Source organism: Panicum virgatum, chromosome 4K (assembly GCF_016808335.1).
Source record: "Panicum virgatum strain AP13 chromosome 4K, P.virgatum_v5, whole genome shotgun sequence".
Taxonomy (NCBI): domain Eukaryota; kingdom Viridiplantae; phylum Streptophyta; class Magnoliopsida; order Poales; family Poaceae; genus Panicum; species Panicum virgatum.
Window position 1 is genome coordinate 11,122,852 of NC_053139.1, and position 15,358 is coordinate 11,138,209.

General features: G+C 51.1%; 1 protein-coding gene across 1 annotated transcript; it reads right to left on the reverse strand.

The window, feature by feature from the left end:
• Positions 1 to 8,109: 8,109 nt before the first annotated feature.
• Positions 8,110 to 10,358, reverse strand: LOC120703087 (transcription factor TCP15-like). The gene has a single exon (XM_039987098.1). The coding sequence runs from the start codon at positions 9,807 to 9,809 to the stop codon at positions 8,610 to 8,612; it is 1,200 nt and encodes a 399-aa protein (XP_039843032.1). The 5' UTR covers positions 9,810 to 10,358; the 3' UTR covers positions 8,110 to 8,609.
• Between the last annotated feature and the right edge of the window lie 5,000 nt (positions 10,359 to 15,358).

Below are 15,358 nucleotides of genomic sequence, written 5' to 3' on the forward strand. Positions count from 1 at the left end.
GGGGAATGGAATGGAGAGAGACGCCGGCCGGGAGGAGATAATCACGTGTGTGTCAGGCCCCACCGCGTGGTTGGTCGACCGTGAGTTGGCCTAGTTGCGGGCGACAGTAAAACCTGGGCTTATATCTGAAGAATTGCAGAGCATATTTATTTGATTGAAATGGACCTGCAGCTCGTGTCCATCGTGAAGTAGAGGATAATATTATAGGAAATATATATATGAGTATAATATAATATTTTGGCATCATTTGATTCTTAAGTAGCTGTCACATCAAATATTCGGATGTCAATTCGAAAACTCGGATGCCAATTTAATATAAAATTAATTGAATAAGTTGCAATTAGGGTTCTAGACGATCTAGTAAGTATAACTAATACACGATTAGCGAATGACTACTGTAGTAATTAGTGATCAAATTAGAAATTAATTATACTTAATAGATTCGTCTCGTGATTAAATCACGACTTATGAAATTAATTTTATAATAAATCTATGTTTAATACTATTAGTTAGTATTTAAATATGTGATGTGACGAATTTATGACTTAAACTGAAACAACCCATTATCATCGGCCAGAGTGCGGCCTGCCCATCCCGATCTGTCGGCTTGCCTGGCTGCGAAGGGCGAACTCCGGCCATCGCCGCCACGGGACGGACGACGGAGAGCTCGTGGCGGCGCGGCCGGCGTAAACGCATCTTCTCTTTCCGGGCCACGATGGGCTGGCCCAGCCTTTCCTTCGCTCGTGAAGCCCAACTCCGAATTGAGGACGGGAACATCACTTGGGCCTGCTCTTTCGCTGCTGCCTGGGCACGACTATCATCATCGTTAATTCGCACGCTGCACCATCTGATGACAAGTCTCTTCCCCAGCTTTCTCCTCGCTACAGTTCTCCGGAGGCGAAAAGCAGGCGGACCGGCGCCCGGCGGCGAGTCCGGCGTTCTTCCTCGCCTCTGTCGGCCTCTGCGCCGGTGGAGGGTGGGGGAGCGTTTGGATTCGTGGTCAGGTACGTGTATAGTGTTTTTTTGTCTTCTATAGTTAGTATAGGTCTCGTACCTCCTCTTCCTCGCCGGAGTTGATGACGGGGGCGCAGCATGGCGCGGCGCGGCGCGGCGTCGGCCGTGGGTGTCCCGGATTAATCTCAAAAAAAAAAATCAATTCGGAGATCTCAACAAGATTCACGGACGGAATCCAACTCCAACTCTGCACTGTACATCTGCACGTGGTCCCACCTCTCTCTCTCTGCTCAGCGCTGTCGACAGCACAGCGCTGCCGGGCCCGGGCATCGGTGAGGGAGGTCGTCGGCACGCGGCCATCTGGCTCGAGCGCCGCCGCCCCGTCCTGTCTCTTGGCCGACGCCGGGCGCCGACGTGCGCGCCTCCATCTCGCCACCGTATCAGGAGGCCACAATGGAGTCGGGGTGTTCAAATCTTCAGTTTCGTCAGACATCGGCATCGAGGGTGGGTATACAGCTGAGCAGGTCGGCCGCTTAGCCACCATCTCGTCGATTCCGCTTCTCACCGTCGATTCTTCATCCGACGGCGACCACATCCAGCGCCGAGGTCGCGTTCCTTTTTCTGCTTTTCTGAACTCATAAACGGTGCCATTCATCAGTAAACTGCTTCATTAATGTCATATAATCGATCAGCAAACGCCAGGTATGATCTGTTTGGTAGCATTGGTTTGGCAAGAAGGGAGAGTAGTATCAGGTGACTTCGTCTATATGGTACTTGTTGGGTACTAATTCTTCGATGCCATGAAGAAATTCCAAAGTCTGATCTTAACTGGTTGTACCTAGCAATAGCCTTGCTGAAGGCATTGTTTAGATTCCGAAGAATTGCTCTCTAGAATGAAAACCTATGATCTGGCCTTAATTGATTGGGTCACTGCAATGGCAGTGCGTGCGCGTACCGTTTCCTCGTTAGGGGCGTTGTCTTGGGAGCCTTATTCGAAGTTCAGGTGTTGCTATGGTAATGAAGGAGGCAAGGAGCTGAAGATGAAGTTATATGTTGTAGTTTGCTACGGCATGATTTTTTGTCATATCGCTCTTTTGTTCCTTTTACTCTTTAGGCTGTATGCATTCTAACTATATAGAGGTCGGGTTGGATCTTAGTATGATTGTATCATCTTGATGTAATTGTCTAACATCAATAAAACTTCACTTTTCCAAAAAAAAAAGCAAACGCCGCTTCCCACTAAGCGATGATCTCGAGCTAGCAAGCTCTCGCCATCGGCCGGCGGTTTGCAGAGAGCTCTCGCTCCATCCCAGCCAGACAGTAGAGCGCCCTGTGAATTACAACCCTGAACCCCGCGATCTACGTGGTGAGCGTGACGGCGACAACACGAGCACTCGACACGACACGGTCACCGTCGAGTCATCGGCAAGATTATTCCACAGATGGCATGAGCAATTGAACATGGATGTTTCCGTTTCGGGTGAGATCGATCGCCTGCCGTAAGCAAAGCGATCTCATCTGAAACCTGCCGCATTATTTAGGCCTCTATGGCCGTCTGTCTAACCTCACTGATAGCATCTCGATCAGAGCCCATGGACCACACGAAACCAATTAAAAAACCATTAGAGCCTTCTAATCCGATAGATTACCTAGCCGCCTACCAATATTGCGATCGAAGACGTACGCAGGCACTACCACTGCCAGAGGCCGCAGTAGTCATTAGGCTAACCAAACAAGTATTTAATCCATGATAGTAAACAATAATTGTGCAGGTAGCCCAGCTGTGATTCCTGCAATCATGCCCTGTCCAGGAACAAGAGGCAGCCAAAACCGCACTAAAATCCACGCCACTTTTTTCGCAGCAGATCTTGCAGATAGCTACTACTAGGACTACACTAGCCGACTAGCACTACCGGTCTACCAGACTAGCACAGAGGCCAGTGAAATACTGACAAGTGACACATGTAGCCTCTGGCTGCTAGTTACCCCTTGTTAGAGCAAGGTTAACGATAGTACGATACACTCCGCTCCTAGCCGTAAAGATCTTTGCTGTCAACCTGTCAACTTACTCAGTATAATAGTTAGCTCTTTACTATTAATATATAGTTCAATTGTTTCTCTCTCACGAAATTTGTTGATTCTTATGTTGAAATTGGATGTAAACTGACATCTCGCTTCTTCTTTCTCTCCTCTCTCCTATCCTCCACCTCAGTATCTAGTACCTCTTATAATACTTAGCTAGCTATGAACCATGAGAGGTGCTGGTGCTGAAACAATGCTGGCATGCTGCACCCTCCGTTTGACTGTTCGACGGCAAAGGCGCACAAGGCTGCAACAGGCGGCCGTGCACGCATAATCGGCGCATCAAACGCAAATCATGGCGCGGGATGGCCTCGCCACCTCGCCCGGCCGGCGGGGCTGCAGAAAGGAGGGGAGGGAGGTAGACGCGGGGTTTCAGAGCGACGAGCGAAAGCTGATGAGCCCTTCCGGAAAAAGCCCCGGCCCCGTCCCGCGCCGCGGCAAAGGAGGGGGGAAAACACGCGGCGGCAGAATTCATCGCCTCGCCTGGCGCCGCATGCGCGCGCGCGCTCGCCGCGGAAAAGGCCATCCAGGGAGCGCAGGCCTGGTGGGTGGGAGGAGTGGATGGGCAATGCCGCTAGCTGCCGGGGCGCGCGCGCGCGAGCACTGTGCCCGCGGCGGGCGTCGCGGCCGGCCGGCCGGCGCCGGCGCCCCCACCCGCGCACGCACGTAAATCTCTGACGGGGGCCGGATAAAGCTGCGGCAGCTGCCACCCAAAGGCCAAAGGGCCCAGCAAAATGTGTGTGCGCGCACCTGTGTGGCATCGCGACGCATCCCGAGCCAGCCACAAAAGCGAAAAAGACTGGGAGGGAGGGATCAAAGCCGCCCTGGCTGGCCTCTGTAGACTTTCAACACTGTAGGTGTAGACTGTAGTGTGTCCTGCGCGCGTGACTCCGCGCCCGTACGTGGCCGCCCTCTGCAGATTCCCTCCTGGCTCCGGTAGGCAGAGAGGGAGCAGATGAGATGGTGCAGGGAGAGGGAGAGAGGGAGCGGAGGAGGGAGGAGAGTGGCGCGACGGCGATCGATCGGCCGTGACGACTGGCGAGCGAGCGAGCAGATGGTCGCTGGCTCGTTGCCGCTTTGGCAGTTTGGCACTCATGATCCCTATGAATGAGAGGGGATTTTGATACCCCCTGCCCCCCCCCCCCCCCCCCCCCCCCGCTGCAATCTTTGCTGCCTGCCGCCTCGGTCGCCACGCACACATGCGCCTGCCTGCCTGCCGCTGCTGCCAGCAGGCAGGCCCTATCTTTTCGAAAGAGGAATTGCGCGCGCCAGTCGAGGTCCAAACGAAAGCTCAAATTCAGAGCTCCAATGCCCCAGCGTCGTCGTGCCTGACGTGCAGAACTAACACTGAACTCATTGTACACATACACATGGCTTCAGCGTCCTTGCTTCGAATCCGGACGGTAACCGTGTACGTGCTTGGGAATTTTGAAAAACCTCTGCGCTCTGCAGCATGCACAACGCATAGAGCATCAAGTCATAATGTAAAACCAATGTTATAAAAATTTTTTTGGAAAAAGAAGAGTTTTATTGATCTTAGACAATTACATCAAGATGATACAATTATATAAATAGCTGGCTATAGGATTTAGCAGCCGGGATCTCAAAATGCTATCATCGTCGCTATAGTCCGCTACAGTGCATTATGCTACTGCAGTGGTCAAAGTGACAGCTCCACGAAACCGCTATAGTCCGATGTTTAGGCCTTTAGGGCTCGTTTAGTTTCCAAAAATTTTCGTGCGCTACAGTAACTTCGAACGTTTGACCACTAATTAGAAGTATTAAATATGGATAACTGACAAAACCCATTCCACAACCCAGGCAAAATCACGAGACGAAACTAATGAACCTAATTATGCAATGATTAGACAATATTGTGCTACAGTAATCAATCTCTAATGGCGGATTAATTAGGCTTAATAGATTCGTCTCGTGATTTCCCGTCTATCCGTGTAATTAGATTTACAATTAGATCATGTTTAGTTTTCCTAATCATTGGTTGAAAATTGCTACATTATTTTTTCCCAAAAAATTTTGGGAACTAAACACGCCATTAAAACATCATGTAAATTAAAACTCAGTTCTCTCAATCGAGGAGGAGGAATAGGTGGCACATTACATGCATCATGTGGTTATATTAGGGAGCAGGGGCAGCAGCAGCAGCTGCCGCCGGCGCTGGACCACTCGATGCATGCGTCCAATCGGCCGGCTCGACATGTGACGGCGCAGAGAACAACCGACAGCTCCAGCACGTTATTGGCCTCATCATCATCCCCCCCCCCCCCCAGCGCGCTCCTTTTCGCGTCTGCGCGCACCGCCACATTGCAGCTAATCATGTGGCCATGCCAGTCAAGTGTACATGCATATGCATCTTTATTTGGAAACAAAAGGCCTCGCTCTCCGATGGATGACCTGGCTAGCAATCCGAGCCAAACACATATGGTACGTACTAGGTGATACGAGAGGCCGAGATCGAAGTAGCAGCATTAATTCGTTAGCACAGCTCTATGCTATAAACTGCTAAACGAAAAATTTACAAGTACAAGCAAGCCCCATCTAGAGATCCTCCGTGTGAATGAAATAAGGAGTTGTTGGGCCGACGATAGTGAGTGATAGCGAGATTAGAGGAAAATTATACTGTCTCCGTTCCATAATTCGTTTGACCTTTTAAACTCTATAAGTTTGAACACTAATCTTTTGCACAAACTTTTTAAATAAGATAAGATGAGTGGTCAAACTTGGATTTCAATAAGTTAAATGAATTATAATTTAGAATGGAGGAAGTATGTATATGACAGCGGCTAGCTAGACCGACGGTGGTGTACGAGTTTGTAGCTATGCTGTTAAAAACCAAGTTGTTATCATGGCGGTGGGGCACTGCAAGAGATGGTACGGTGATCGCCTCATGGGGCAAGACCGCAAGAGAACATAATGTTTCCCGATCAAGAGAAGGAGACGAATCAGAGCATGCGACCATAAGGGAAGAGAAGAGGCATGGAAGGAGAAGAAGAAGAAAAAAAAATCCCCATCAAATAAGCCATAGCAAAAGCAAGTCGCGGCAGCCACCAGGTCCAGGATTCAAATTCGAGACTATACATAGTTCATATGAAAATCCTATATATAACGCCTTCAATCCCACATATTATTTCAGCAACTTTTTAAAGTAAATATGTGCTCCAGCAACTGGTGGACCGCACACACGGCGGGTCTGCCACGTTTTGGCGAACCCAGGACGAACTCTGCCCGGGTTCCAAAAACCCCACGCACCTCCTCGATCAGTCGAGCACTCGTCACACCCAAACACTCGGGCCTAGTCATGGACACAAAATGGAACGTGCTGCATGCCTGCGTGCGGCGCAGTTTGTTGGTCAGCCTGGTCACCGCGCGAGCAGCCACGGGGGCCCGGCCGGGGGGCGACAATAAGGGCAACCCTGGAGCGCAGGCCGGGCCACTGCGCACTCCCGTCCGCTCGCCTGCTGGGTGCTGGCTGGCTGGCTGCTGCTGCTCTGCAGGAGTAGCTAGGGTCAGTCCGCAGCCAGCGCCCCCGCGTGGGCCGGTCGGCGCGGGTCCTCCTCCCCCTCCCGGCTCCCGCCCGTGCAAACTCCCTCGCCGCGCCCGCCGGCGAGGGAGTACCCGCGGCCCGAGCATCTCGCGGTGCACCGTACCATCCACCGGCCAGCCGGCCCCGCGGTTGGTGCACGGACGCGCTCGCGAGTCGCGCGTGCTCATCTCCCCCAGCTGTTTCGCCCGGGTTGGAACTTGGAAGCCTACTGCTTAATTTGGAGCGGGTCGTGGTTGGTGCCGGGCGGGCGCGGCCGTGATGTGATGCTGGTGTACGGCGCCCGGTGGCGGCTGGCTCCGGCTCTGCTGGCTGGTAGATAGATAGAGAATATATATGGGCGCGTTTAGTTCCCAAAAGTTTTCGCCTCGAAATTTGTGAATTTTCCTTTGGACACGTGTATGGAGTACTAAATGTAGTTAAACAACAAAACTAATTGCACAGATTGGATGTACACGGCAAGATAAATCTTTTGAGTCTAATTAGTGCATAATTAGCCATAAGTGCTACAGTAACCCACTTGTGCTAATGATGCGGTCAAAGGCCTCAAAAGATTCGTCTCGCGGTTTCCAAGTGAGTTCTGAAATTAGTTTTTTTATTAGTGTCTGAAAAGTCCTCCCGACATCTGGTCAAACTGTTGATTTGACAACCAAAAATTTTTGAGGGGCCATTTAGTTCCCAAAATTTTTTGTCTCCCCTTTGAACACATGCATGAAATATTAAATATAGTTAAACAATAAAACTAATTATACAGTTTGGATGTACACGATGAGACGAATCTTTTAAGCCTAATTAGTGCATGATTAGCCATAAAGTGCTACAGTACCCCACATGTGCTAATGATGCGGTCAAAGACCTCAAAAAATTCGTCTCGCGGTTTCCAAGCGAGTTTTGAAATTAGTTTTTTAATTAGTGCCCGAAAAACCCTTCCGACATCTGATCAAACAATCGATGTGACCTTTGAACCAAAAATTTTCACTAACTAAACAACCCCTGATTTGGGAACTAAACGCGCCCTATGTGCCACAACATGGCCGGCGTGTGTTGCGACTGTGGGGTGTGTGTCACTGTTGCCGTGTTTCGTTTTGGGCAGCATAAAACCGGGTGCCAACGCGATTCAAACGGAAGGAGACAAACGGGTAGCTCTCTCGCCGAGCATCTCCAGCAGCCTCCCTTCCCCCAAATATTGAGAAAAAGATATACTACTTCTGCAATACCTCAAAACCTTTTTAGTTCCCTAATAATTATTATTGGGCTATTTCCAGTATTTCACCCCGGCCCCTTCAAATGAAGGGAGAATTTTGATTCTCCCAACATGTTAGTTTTATTGGGATAAGGTTATTGGGGAACTACAAAAGCATCTCTCTCAATAAAATCTATAAAAATAGTATTAGAATATCCTCAAATTAACTTATTGGGAGATATTTATTGGGAAACTGCTGGAGATGCTCTGACGGCATATGGATGCAACAAAACTTTAATCAGGTGACCGATGTGGGGGACATGATTTTTCCTGAATTAATAGCTTGTATTACTTCTTATTAATAAGGGTGGTCGATCTTGCTTTTGGCTAGCAACAGAATGTGGAGAGCTGGGAGAGAAACGCAATGCAAGGAAAAGGTAATTCGGCATCAGAAATCACCTGGAGTGGTACATGCATCCCGGAAAGAAGGGTCGCGTGCTTGGAAGTTGGGCAATGGAGCGTGTCACACCACACATGGCTGTCTTCGATCTCCCGGCATCGATCGCGTCGGCGAACCCTAACGATGCAAGCCTCTCTCCTCCATGGATTTGTTCCTTCACCACGTCTTCTCTCAGTGTCATCATCAGTGGCACCACAAAGAGCACAGGAGAGACGATGATTGTCCCACAGATGCCATGAAATGCAAGCCAGAGAGGGCCGGAACAATGCAAGCCAGAAAACAGCAAACAAGAAGTCAAGGAGAACAGACTAAAAACAGGAGAGACGACGACGACGCCTTGGAGGACCAGCAGCGCACGCCCCCGCGGAGACCTACGAGTCGTCGCTGGGGCTCATGCTCTCCTGCCGCTCGCCGCCGCCGTGCTGGGGTTGTTGGTGCTGGCTGCTGGAGCCGCCTTCCGCGCCGTTCTGCGCCGCCGCCGCAGCGTCCGAGGCGGCCTGCGCGCGGTACGCGTTGAGCGCGGCGAGGATCCCCATGTGGCCCTCCCCTCCGCCGCCGCCGCCGCCATTGTCGCCGCCGCCTGCCGCTTGGCCGAGCCCCAGCTGCTGCCCGCCGGGGAGCAGCGACATGGGCGCGGGGAAGTTCATGAAATGTAGCCCGCTCGGCACGCCGCGGTACAAGGTCGCCGCGCCGCCGCCGCCGCCGCGTGCTGCTTGCGGGAACGTCCAGATCGACTCGCTGCCGCCTCCGCCTCCGCCCGCCGCCGCTGCGGCGGCCTGCGCGTTGCTGCTCGGCACCATCCACACGGTGCCCGGCATTTGGCTCTGCGTGTACCCGGCCATCTGCTGCTGGTATTGCTGCTGCTGCTGTTGGTGTTGCTGCTGGTGCTGCATTTCTTGCTCCCACTGGCGCTTCCTCGACAGGTCGGAGCTGGCTGCGGCAGATGTCGACGACGGCGACACGTCGAGACCGACGCTGCCGGAGTGGAAGCTCAGCAGCGGGGACGACGCCGAGGAGGTAGCGGACGGCGGACCCTCGGCGCCACCGAACCCGAGGCCCACGACGCGGTCCCACGGGTCGCCCCGCGCGCCGCCGAAGCGTGGGCCGGGCAGGCCGGCGGCGCGGAGATGTGCCGGGATGGAGAAGGATGAGCCCGAGGAGCGGAGGGAGATGTTGAGAGAGGTGAAGTTGGCGGGGATGGTGCCGGTGCCCGTGGCCGCGATCACCGCCGGCTCCGCCTGCTGCAGCAGCCACTCGATGGTCTCGCCATCCGTCTTGTGCCCCAGCTCCCTCGTCAGCTGGAACACCCGCGCAGCGCAAATCGCCGGCATCCGGATGCGCCGCCCGCGCCCGTCCACCTTCGTGTGCCGGTCCTTGGTGGAGGTCCGCTTCGGCGGCGGCGCCTTCCTCACCTGCAACTCTCCCGGCCCCGCCGACCGACCATTACCCGCGGCGCCGGCGCCCACACCAGCCGCTGGGGACGTGGAGCAAGCCTGCTCCTCCTTCTTCTCCAGCAGCTGCAAGGGGAAGTTGGGGCGGCGACCTCCGCCGGCGTCTCCGGTGACATCCATGGCCGATTAGACCATGGTATATATAAACAAGATGATCTTTTTTTTGGTTCAGAGAGCTGGAGGAGTATGGGTAGTAATGGATTCCGTGACCTACGAACAGTTCTTGTGGGGCTGATGAGCTGATTTGGTGTGATGATGTGGGGCGGTGGAGGCACCGGGCATGGCAGGAGAACGCCGTCGGCGGCGGGCGTTCGATCGAGAGGCAGAGAGTGAGGTCAAGCAAGCACGGCGGGCGTTCGAGCGAGAGGCAGAGAGTGAGGTCAAGCAAGCACGGCTAGGTGCTAGGGATTAGGGAAAAACACTGTGGCTCGGCAGAATTTTTTTCAGAAAGAGAAAGAGAGAGAAATGTGCTTGTGGAGATCGACACTATTTTATGGAGTTCTGGTTGGGTTTGTCCACCGATCTAGTGGGTTGCAGTGAGGACGATAGCCGGAGGAAGGAGAAGAAGATAGGAGGCGAGGAGCATATGATAGGTGAGGAGAGAGAGGGAGGGAGGGCGACGGAGGGAGAACATCAAGACAGGAGACGATGGTGTACTTTGTCGGGATTGGAGGAGAGAGATCACGACGCATTAAAGGTGCGCAGAGAGAGAGAGAGAGAGGATAAGGCCGAAGGAAAATTATTTGGCACACATCTTTCAAAAATAAAATTGTTAGGCACACACTTACTCCTAGACTATCCTAGTTCTCTTGTTGTCCCGAAAACAGAGTAGTTTCACACTTCTGGCAAAATTCTCCAGTTCGAAGGTCAAGCATTTCAGCTTATAGTAGTTAGATCCTGTTTAGTTTTCAAAAAATTTCCTATAGTATTCGTCACATCGAATCTTTTATAACTGTATAACTATTTTATACGAGATGAATCTTTTAAGTCTAATTAGTCTATAGTTGAACATATTGTCAAATAACAACGAAATGTGCTACAATACCAAAATCCAAACTTTTCCACGAACTAAACATAGCTTTAGGAATTTGCTGGAGTTAATTTAGTTAAAAAAAGGTCTTGGAGCACATGGACTTCTCCCGAATCTTACGAAAGTTGAACTGATTCCATGCATCTGCTATTTTAATTATTCAAGAAGTTAATGATTTCTTAAATTCGTTCGTTCTGACCAATGAGTGGAGGAAAGCAACGTTACTGTTGTGTTCATATGACACGGGTTGCTATCCCAATCTTACACTTTCTTTCAATTGCTACCAAGTCGTTATTCATCTTCAAATTAGTTTACTCTTAGCACAAACCTGGTGATATAGCTTTTGTAGATTGAGCATTCGTATAATTTGATCAATTGTTATTATTCTAAACTTGCAACGTTTGACATTTTCCATCGATAATAAATGGAATGTTTAAAATTTAGCCCACGTAAACAAATAAATGAAAAATCGGTGTAATAACTTGGTGACTGCTCCCGACCCCCCATCATTCCAGCAACCCTTTGGAGACAAAATGGTAGTTATCCTTAAATGAATATTCGACTAAAAATAATGCTCAAAAAACAACCATCACAAATGATCTAGCAGGTAGACCGAGAACATGAATACTCAATATAAGGCATTATTGGAGAGTTTAAAATTTGTACCCAAATATAAGGCATTTTAGGTCCTTTGAACAAAAAAGACATGCTAATATCTTTGATTTTGGTGCGAGCACAATAAAAAGGCATATTAATGAGGGGTACATGTATTTTTCCTCCACCCAGGGGCAAAGCCACGTTCATGGTGCCTGGTGCACTAGCACTAGGGTACAAACAGTTTTTTTCCACTGTTAGTGTCGGTATTTACCGCCAAGCCTACTCAGGGATACCCTTAGCAGTAAGGTTTGTAGATAGGGATCGACGGTGTGAATAGCTTCCTGTTTTTATTGTGGGTAATAACACTCATTGTGGGTAATAACACTCGACTGAGGGCCCAACAACCTCAGGAGTCTTCTCCTCACACTGAGACGGTGTGCGATCCATAGTGCCAACAGTGTCGTCAGGCTTACGCTTACGCATAGGATCCCGCTGGTTGTTGGGCCCTCCACGGTCGTTGTGGCGCTTCCCGTTGTTGTCGTTGTTGCGGCGGGAAAAGCGACTGCATTCTTGCTCCTCTTCATCTGCCCAGCGCTGCATCATGTCACGTAGATCTACCACCGTTTTGGGCCGATTACGCCCAAAGTCGCGGTATAGCGACTGGACGGTGATGCCGCTCTGGAAGTAGTCGATGACGTTGTCGTCGGCGATGTTGGGGATGGTAGCTCTTGTGTCGAAGAAGCGCTTGACGTAGGATCTGATCGACTCACCTTGCTCCTGCTTGATCATGGATAGGGCGTGGCGAGTAGCTACTCGGTGTAGCGACCCTTGGAAGTTGTCGACGAACGCCTTCTTCAGGTCCTCCCACGAGTGGATTGACTCGCGCGCCAAGCTTTCGAGCCACGTGAGGGGTGCGGGCTCCAGGGCCATCGGGAGGTAGAGGACCTTGGTGTTGGTGTCTCCCCCTGCAACACTAATAGCGGTCGAGTATAATCGTAACCATTGAGCAGGGTCTTGCTTACCATCGTACTTTTGGATGTTCATAGGCTTGAAATCCTTCGGGTACTCGATGTTGTCAAAAGCCTTGCTCAAGGCTTGGAAGCGGTCGGAGTTGTCCGCAAGTTGCGCTCTGCGTCTTGCGTTGATGATGTCACGTGCGTCCATAATGGAATCGGCTACCTCTTCTCTGTTGTTCCCACGGTTGTTGTTGTTGCGGTTTGGCTGAGGGCCAGGAGCTTGATTTGCTTGTGGTTGGCCACCTCTGGGGCGATGACTACTCGCAGCTTCCTGATCCTCTTGGTTTCTTCGGTTTTGTTGTTCCTGCTGCTGTTGACGCTGGTGGCCTCCGGGGGTACGGCTTGCTTGAGGTATTGCTGTTGCAGTAGCCCTTGATCGCGTATCGTGAAGCGAGGACATGGGGTTCTGTCTCTCGAGTTGTTCAACAGCGTTTTTGGTGAGATTTATGACTCATTCCAGCTCGGGATTCTGGGGCATCGTCATGAGTCGCAGGGTTGCTTCTGTCATTGCGGCGATTGGTGTTCTGAAGATGGGATCCGCGGCATTGTTGAATTCGTTGTTGAGGTTGCATGGCGGGAGATGAGCACGTTCATCCGTGCAAGTCCTGTGCACTTCTTTGCGTTGATTCCTTTCCCTGCGGGCTGTACGAGTGTCTTCGTCTTCATCAACTGGAGCGTCTTGGGTCAGATTGTCTGCTGAGATCTGATCCAAGGCTTCGTTTGGATCGTGGTTACCTGGAGCACCCCCGGGCTGGATGATTACCGGAACCAAATGCTCGTGAGAGAAGCTTTCCAGGTCTGATTCATAATCAGCTAGGGCAGTTCCACCGGAGCCAGTTTCCCTCTCGGTGTCGAGGGGAGTGTCGTGTTGAAACGGGAGATCGTCAATGCTGGCGACTTCTCGCAGGTTGTCGAGTAGTTCTGCGAGGGTATCATCTCGGCAAGATTTGAGTTGCATCTTAGCCAGCGCATTGGTGATGAAATCCAGGCTGTCTTGAGGTGACTCGACTGGATCTGGGTAAACGTCAAAAACGGGTGCCTCCCGGCTAGCGGTGGCTGATTGGTTTTCGACGTGAAGTGGGCGATCCAAGCTATTTTCATAGGAGGATCTAATCATCTGTTTGTAAACAGACGATGAGTTGCGCAAGCCAAAGACGGGTCACGCAATAAGAGTCCCAATCCGAGTGGATTTTGGTTTGAGATCAATCTGAGTCCGAATAGAACTCGAGTTGTATTCGAGTTTCGGCTCGATCTCCTTGGCGAGGTCGGGAAGCAACATGATGCCGTGATCATGAGATCTGGCGAGCTTGTTGGAGTCTTACGACGTGGAGTTCTTCGGCATGGGAGAGTTGGTTAAGTGGCTATCAAAGCCGCCTGAACCATTGGCGACGCAGACTCACGAACCGAAGATGAAGGTGGCACCTCTGGGAGGCGTCATGGTGCTGAAGGCGAAAGTGGCCATCGAGCTCGCCGATGAACTCGCCGAATCCCCTACCTGGCGCGCCAGCTGTCGGTGTTTACCGCCAAGCCTGCTCAGGGATACCCTTAGGAGTAAGGTTTGTAGGTAGGGATCGATGGCTCTGGAACTCGATGGTGCAATAAACACAAAGATTTAGACAGGTTCGGGCCTCGAATTGCATAATACCCTACATCCTGTGTGGTGGTTTGTATTGGCTTAGGTGTAGATGTGTTTTGAGGGGGTCCCTGCCCGCCCTTATATATCCGGGGGAACAGAGTTACATGGAAAGTCCTAGCTGAGCATAGTTGTAGTCCTTCTACAACATGATCGGATAGTTTCCTTGTACTGCAGCTACTACTACGCCTATTAGGATAGTTACAAAAGAAGTAAGATACATCCATGAGCTATCCCTTACTATAGAACATTCTATGCCTGTGAGCAATCCCGCTGTCCCGGGTCTGACAGTTAGTACTAGAAATTTTTAGCACTTAGAATAAAAATACTAAGTTGTGCACCAGGATTGTTTGAGCTCTAGCTTCACCCTTGCCGTGGCTCTATAATCTGTCTAAAAAGCACAGGATGCTCTACATTTGAGGACGGAAGGAGTACTACTCAGGCACATGGAGTACTCATATGACCTCCATTGACAACGTCTCATCCGTAATTTTCAAGAGCCTTGTAGTAGGACGGTACACCAATATATCTAGTAGAGTTCAAGTTCAACTACAAGTCTACACAAGCAGTGGCGGACCGTGAAGCAAAATGTAGGGGGGGCCAATTTTAACAAAAATCCAAGTGACATATAGCTGACGTCAGAAATGACATTATATATATATATATATATATATATATATATATATATATATATAGCTTCGTTTTATGGGCTTCGCTAGCTTCTTTGTTTCAGCGTTGACCCGTTCGTGGGCTACTAGGCTTAAGTTTTATGGGCTGCAGAGATATAGTTTGAAAATTTCTTTTGGGCAAGGGGGGCCGGAGCCCAGTTTCGCCGCCAAAGCGGTCCGCCAGTGTACACAAGGTAGATACTACTTGCAGGAATAATACACAATATCAACAACCTCAGATGGAAGGGCAAGTTCATATGCATCTCCTGCACCCTTTACCCGTCTCGTGTTTGCGGCCTGCCAGCGAATCTGTGATGATGCGCTAGTGTTGGCTGCTAGGGCCGCTAGTTGTGGCGGAGAATTTGTTTTTTGGAGGCTGCTACGGGGAGAGGGATCTCCTGATAGGATTCGGTCGAGAGCCCCCGCCCCCCTCCTCCTTCCTCTATCTCTCTTCTTCTTCCTCCCCTCCGTCTCCCTCCTTCCGCCCCCGCCGCCCTCCGCCCCTACTGCCGACCTCCCCCCTCGCCGGCGTCGGCCGACGCCGGCGAGGACCGCCACTCCAACCCCTCCCCTCCCCCTCCCTTGTCACAGAACCGCCTAAATTAAACCGGCTTAAGTGCGCTAACTATCATTTTAAGTATTAATCAAGCCACCGCGCACTTAAAACGGTGTAATCCGGCAGCCTGCTGGGTTAAGGATCGAAAACACCGGAAGTCTCCCCCGAA

What these genes read in the sequence shown, in the direction of transcription:
- LOC120703087 (XM_039987098.1), bottom strand. Translation starts at nt 9,809, where the DNA reads ATGGATGTCACCGGAGACGCCGGCGGAGGTCGCCGCCCCAACTTCCCC.